Source organism: Oryza glaberrima, chromosome 6 (genome assembly GCF_000147395.1).
Source record: "Oryza glaberrima chromosome 6, OglaRS2, whole genome shotgun sequence".
Classification (NCBI taxonomy): domain Eukaryota; kingdom Viridiplantae; phylum Streptophyta; class Magnoliopsida; order Poales; family Poaceae; genus Oryza; species Oryza glaberrima.
Window position 1 is genome coordinate 10,352,703 of NC_068331.1, and position 6,355 is coordinate 10,359,057.

At 49.9% G+C, this 6,355-nt stretch overlaps 1 protein-coding gene across 1 annotated transcript; it reads right to left on the reverse strand.

Annotated features, from left to right (window-relative positions):
- Positions 1 to 2,812: 2,812 nt before the first annotated feature.
- LOC127776891 (uncharacterized) lies at positions 2,813 to 5,850 on the reverse strand. Its single transcript, XM_052303461.1, has one exon. The coding sequence runs from the start codon at positions 5,848 to 5,850 to the stop codon at positions 2,980 to 2,982; it is 2,871 nt and encodes a 956-aa protein (XP_052159421.1). The 3' UTR covers positions 2,813 to 2,979.
- Positions 5,851 to 6,355: the final 505 nt, after the last annotated feature.

A 6,355-nucleotide genomic window follows, 5' to 3' on the forward strand; every position in this document is an offset into this window, starting at 1 on the left:
TGTAGTTTAGGGATGGCAACAGGATGGGTCAGGGCGGGTTGGGCTGGAATGGCCCTGTCCCCAACCCCCAACTTCTCCATCGCCCTGGCCCCGAGTGGAGATGCAGGGCCGAATCAGGTCTCGTCCATGACCCCTCTAGGGCTTCGCAACTCGACCGGGACCCAACATTGAGTTGCCACTCGATTCAATCAGTAAAAAAAAAACAAGACAATCATCAATTCAGCAAAAACAAATATTTTATATAATTGACACATCATAAAAAATGGCATGAATATTTGAATAGCATCCTAAAAACTTCAGTAAGAACACAATTACATAAATATTTCCATGATCCATCATTCCATCATCCTGTGCGCCGGCCCGCGCTTCGCCTTGCGCGCCGCCGGAGGGAGAGGGGAGAGTGGAGAGGACGGGAGGCTGGAGGGGAGTGGGCGACCGGCGATAGGCGGAAAGAGAACGGAGCCGGCGAGAGAGTGAGAGAGAGACAAGATCCGGAGAGAGTGTGCCACCTCCACCTGTGTGTGGCTGCGTGGGGCTGTGGGGGGTCTTGGGAGAGGATAAGTAAGGGTTAGCTAGTTAGATTTTTGCTTATATACCCCAGTATTTCATCAAGTTGAGCTTTTTTGGCCCTTCATGGGCTGCATTTTGAGGGGTAATATACCCCCCTTGGGGCCCTGGCCCTGACTCCCCGTGGGGCTGAATTGTCACCCACCCCCGGCCTCGCGAGGGAGATTGCCATCCCTAGTAGTTTACGATACCAGAGGGGGGCTTTAGAGATGCCTATGCTTTCAAGAGCAACTGCATTGCATAAGGTTAAGCTTTGGTGCAGCTGCGCTAGGGATGCAAATCGCACACGCAGGTGCTCCCTCTCTGGTTCTGTTTCACATGGCATCTCTCGGCTGTGCCAACGAGTTGGACTCCAATCCAGGAATCTCCATGCATGTATTCAATGCTTTCAAATTGCGTGTTATCTCAAAAATCAGAAACTTCTAACTCAAACAAATCAAAACATTCATCTCAAAATTGTAAAACTTCCTTTCATATATCTAAAACTTTCTATTTCAAAATCACAAACCTTTGAATTGAAGATCCAAGATCTCTTCATCTCAAAATTCACAAAAAAAATTGATTCACATTTAGAATTTTCATCTCAAAATAAAAAAAAATTCTATACAAATCTAAAACTTTCATCCTAGACATCACAAAACTTTCCATTCAAAAATAAATAAAAACTTTCATGTAATACTCAAATCCCTCCTCTTCTTCCTCATCGTCTTCCTGGCTCCTGCTCACTAAGGCCTCGTTGTGTGTGCTTGCCGATGTTCCTCCTGCTCTAGAGAAGCTAGCACGAGCTTGATATGGTGCATGAGGGTGGCTGCAATCCAGATGACAAAGTCCTTCTGGTGGAAGAAGCGGCTAGGGGCCACACCACTTGCCTGACAGCTAGGGTCGAGGAGCTAGGGTGGCGTGGCATGGCTAGAGGATCTGACCTAGCGACATAGAGGGAGATAAGGGGATGGAGGGTTGGCTGGAAAAGGAGACAAGGTCAAGGGATACGGGCACAAGCATATTCGATGGTGACATCAGGCCTAAATGTTATTTGATGTAGCCTAGAACCTAGAGGGGAGGAGGGAGGGGGTTGAATAGGTGATACTTGAAAATTTTATCAAATTTTCGCAATGGACTAGTAAAGACCGGAGCTTTTAGTATATGTTCTGGAACTTCCAGTCTAGTCTAGAAGTTTGGGCCAATTCACTGAAGTCTTCGTTCCAAGCAAGGAGCGAAAATTATACTTAGAAAGAGCAAGCTCTTGACTCAAAAATGAGTTGAACCACAACTTAGCAAGCATGCAGAGGAACCTACAAAGCAACTTTGGTACAAGCTTAAACAACCATTAGCATGAATCAGGCGAAAACAAGTAATAGCGGTAAAGTAGATAATAGATAAGTCATAAGTAGTCTCCGTTGAGGGATTCCTAAGAGCTAGGTTGCGTTCAATGCTCAACCTCACCAAGCGACCACAAAGATTGAGCTTGGTCCACTCAATAGATAGTCATATAGCTATCTTCACAGCTTGCACACAAATTTTGCTTCATCGTGATCATCCTAATTGAACACAAGTTTCTTGATCTGACGGAGAATACGTTTTATCATTGGTCAGCAGGTAGCTAGCTGACATGAGTTGCACACTTGCATAGTTTACAGGACCCTGATAATGCATGACTTGCTGGTCTGAATTATATAGTTGTTCAATTCCCCTTACAGACTTGCAGGCATCTGGACTCGAATCATATCAATGTTCGTCAACCATCAACAAGGAAAAAAAGGACTTCGCACTAGTGCCATGTTTCACACCTTACTAGGAATTAACAATCGTCCTATGATCAGGGAAAAAATGTTACATCTTCATACAATTTTCATCAGCAATATGAGTTTCTGTTCTACGTGAGACACAGAATACGCGTGAGTGTGAGATTGTGTACTGGCCAGGTGCATGCGATTTAATGCCCTACTCCTTTATTTCATATTATAAATAGCTTTGATTTTTTTTCTAGTCAAATTTCTTGAAGTATGATCAAGTTTATAGGAAAATTTAGTAACTTCTACAACACGAAATTAGTTTCATTCAAACTAACATTTAATATATTTTGATAATATGTTTGTTTTATGTCGAAAATATTACTAAATGTTTCTATAAAGTTGGACAAATTTAAAGAAGTGTAAATAGGAAAAAAGTCAAAACGACTTATAATATGAAATGGGAGAAGTAGTTGACATCGTTGCTTTTGTCTTTAGCGAGTAACTTTATATGTTTTACAATGTGTACAGTTGTTCCAGTAGACATTAAAAATGATAAACACATATTTTGTAACACTAGACTCTCCATCAAGAAGAAGCAACATTAAAAAAAGTGTACAACAGCAATATAGCAACTGTCTGATATGGATACACTACACACAAGGTACTGCACACATTATTGTCAAACGTTGTCAGCTGATCCTGATGACCGTGAGGCCGGTCGAGCTACTTCCAGCGTCGATCTAGACGACTGCGAGGTCGAGGAGGAGCTACGTACCTCCGTCGTTGCCCTGCCCTCCGATCCCTTCCTGTCACGGAGAGACAGGAACACATAGATGGCTACATAAGCCAGCACCATGACGGCCATGGCGACGACGTACCCGGAGGTGCCCCAGTCCCTGCTGCTGCCTGCCGCGTACGCCACCAGGAGGCCGAGCAGGTCGAGCACGACCACCATGTGCATTGGCCCGAACCGGTCAGGGTCATTGAGCTCTGGGAGGATCAAGGTCCCTTGCAGGAGGAGAACGATGGCCACGATGGATGCCGCGAAGGATGTGGAGTTGCTGTAGAAGAAGGCGTGGTACCGGCAGCCGTCGGTGTCCCCCAGGATGGGGTTCCCCGCTGCGTGCCCTTTGCCGTCGTTCGTCGGCCACACGCTCCCTGGCGGCACTAGGCCGGCCTGGTACGTGACGCTCGCTGCCAGGATCCCCAGTAGCGTCAGATACTTGCGCATCTTGTACTTCTCTTTGTACTCATCTGTGGTCTCTTCATCATGATTATTGGTGCACTTCTTTCCTGTCGAACCTTTAGACCCCGTTGCCTGATCATGATTCTTAGTGACCTCGTCTTGCTTCTTGGAAGAGAAGAAGGAAGGACAACCAATGAGTATTTTATGGAAAAATTTGATGTGTAGAGCGGCGAAAATAAGCACCGCGCCGACCAAGGCGAAGACGTAGATGGACGTCCGCAGCCTTCGGGTGGTTCCGGCAGCGTAGGCACCCATCAATCCGACCAAGCCTGCAGCCATGCAGGCATAGAGTGCGTTGCAGTAGCCTACGGCGATGCTGGAGAGGTTCCGACTCATCAAGCAAACTATGGCAATGACAGATGCCATGAAGCTCGTCGCGTTGCAATAGAAGAATGCCTTGTATCGGAGAGGGTAATTGTCCGCGAGAATCGAGTCACCGTAGCGGTGGTCTTCATCGGTGTGCTCGATCCAGAAGCCTCCTGGCGGGGTCAACCCAGCTTGGTAGGTGATGGTGACGGCTAGAATTGCAAGAAGCAGCAATAGTTTCTGCTTCTTCTCCAGCTTGCTTTTTTCCTCCAACTTACCCTTTTTGTCATGTGGAAGCTTGCTAATCACAACGTAGATTGCCACCACCAACACAAAGATGGCCACAGCCAATGAAAAGACATAGATGGAGGTGCGCACGTCTCGGCAGCTCCCAGCAGAGTATGCGCCGATCAGGCCAAAGAGGTCGAGTATCACAGCTGCCTCGAGTGCACGCCGGCCGATCAGAGACCTACTCTGGACCATGATGATGACGATGATGGATGCTACGAAGGCAGCTGAGTTGCAATAAAAGAACACCTTGTACCGCTTAGCATGGGTTGCGGGGAGTATCAAGCCCCCACCACTATGGCCATTGTCGTCGTCTCTCCAGACTCCACCGGGTGGGTCTAGGCCGGCCTGGTATGTTACGGTCGTGATGAGAGTGGCCAGCAGAAGTATCAGTGACCGTGCCCTCTCAACGGGATCTGTGCTGTCTTCACGGTTTTTGGAGGCTGAATTACGTCTGGATCCTGTTGCTATAGATGGCTCAGTGGGTTGCTCGCCCTGACATGGCCCAGGCATGACCGGGTCTGGGCCGAGGTCAGTCGGGCTAGCACAGTCCGACCTACACGCCGGGCCGGGCCGGGCCGTTGCTGTCATCCAGCCGCAACAACCATGTGTTTGTGCTTGCGGTTTAGTTTTTCTGGATAAAAACTTGATCACAGCAAGGCAAGAAATGTATAGGAGGACAGCGCCGATCAGGCAGAGGACGTACACGGTGGTCTCCGTCTCCCTGCAGCTGCCGGATGCGTAGGCGCCCATGAGACCAAGCAGCGCGAAGGCGATGGCCACGTTCAGCGCCGATAGCCTTCTCCCGTTGTTGCCCATGCTGGTGCTCAGGAGCAACATGATGACAGTGAGCGACGCGACGAACGCGACGGTGTTCAAGACGAAGAACGCCACGAAGCGCCAGTAGTGGCCCTCCTGCAGGACGGGGTCACCGGCGCGGTGGTGGCCACCGCCGGCGGCGGCGGCGCCACCCTCCTCGGCAGCATGCTCCCATGTGCCACCCGGAGGGCTCAAACCTGCCGTGTACGTGATCGTCACCATGAAGATGGAGAGCAGCATCAAGACCTTGCGCCGCTCTTTGGGGCGGAGCTTGCCATCCTCCACGGTCTCCTTCATGTCAAGCGGGTTACTTGAGCAACCATGGAGATGGCCATCCTCCATGTCCATGGCCTTCTCCTTGTCAGGTGAGTCGTGCACTGTCTTCTTCTCAGGCGTGTCGGTAGAAGGGGCGACCAGCGCATGAACCACGATGTAGACGAAGATGGTTGCCGAAAGCACCGAGGCGAAGATGGTGGTGTGCCTGCCCCGGCAGCTCCCGGCGATGTAGGCCACCATGAGGCAGAGCAGATCGACCACCATGACCCCTCGCACCGCCATGAGCCGGGGCCCCTCCACGCGGAACGGTAGGAGGAGGATGGTGAGCACGAGCGACGCCACGAACGCCGTCGCGTTGAAGTAGTAGAACAGGTCGTACCGGAGGCGGCGGGTGTCCGGCAGGATGGGGTCGCCGGTGAGGTGTTCGTCCGTGGTCTCCAGCCAGACGCCCCCCGGCGGGTCGAGCCCCGCGATGTAGGTCACCGTCGCCACCAGGATGGCGAGCAGCAGGAGGTACTTGCGCAGCTGCCACTCCCGCGATTTGGGGTGGCTCGCCACCGTCGCCTTCCCACCACCACCCGGCTGCTGCTTGTTGTCGTCGGCGTCGGGCTCCATTTGCACGGTGCAAACTGTCTCAGCTACGGGAGCTGAAGTCGCCTGTATTGTGTGATCCTGATTAGTGGTGTGCAAATGCTGTTATTGCAGATGATGATGATGCTGTATATATATATATATATATATATAGTGTAGCTGCGTTTGCAAGTCAAGTCGCGGCTAAGAAAATAAAATGTGGTGGTCAGGTCGCGTCGTTGTTTAAGCTGCTTCTCGGTGCTCAACCAGCCCTTCCATTTCCCAACCTCCGTGATGATAGTCTGACAGTCACATGTGAATGCAGAGTGCACGCCATGGATGACCTGACATGGTGCCATGACATGGTGCCAAGTCAAGCTGATTTAAAAGTGAAGGTATAATAGTGCACGAATATGGGAATCAATACTACAATGAATTGGAAATCCATTTAAGTACTAGCAGTAGTTATGGCCAGTTTGTGGGATATTGTGTGTTATGATATGCTACATTAATGGCAAAATTTGCTACGGAGCATCCAAAAAACATGTAA

What these genes read in the sequence shown, in the direction of transcription:
- LOC127776891 (XM_052303461.1), bottom strand. Translation starts at nt 5,850, where the DNA reads ATGGAGCCCGACGCCGACGACAACAAGCAGCAGCCGGGTGGTGGTGGG.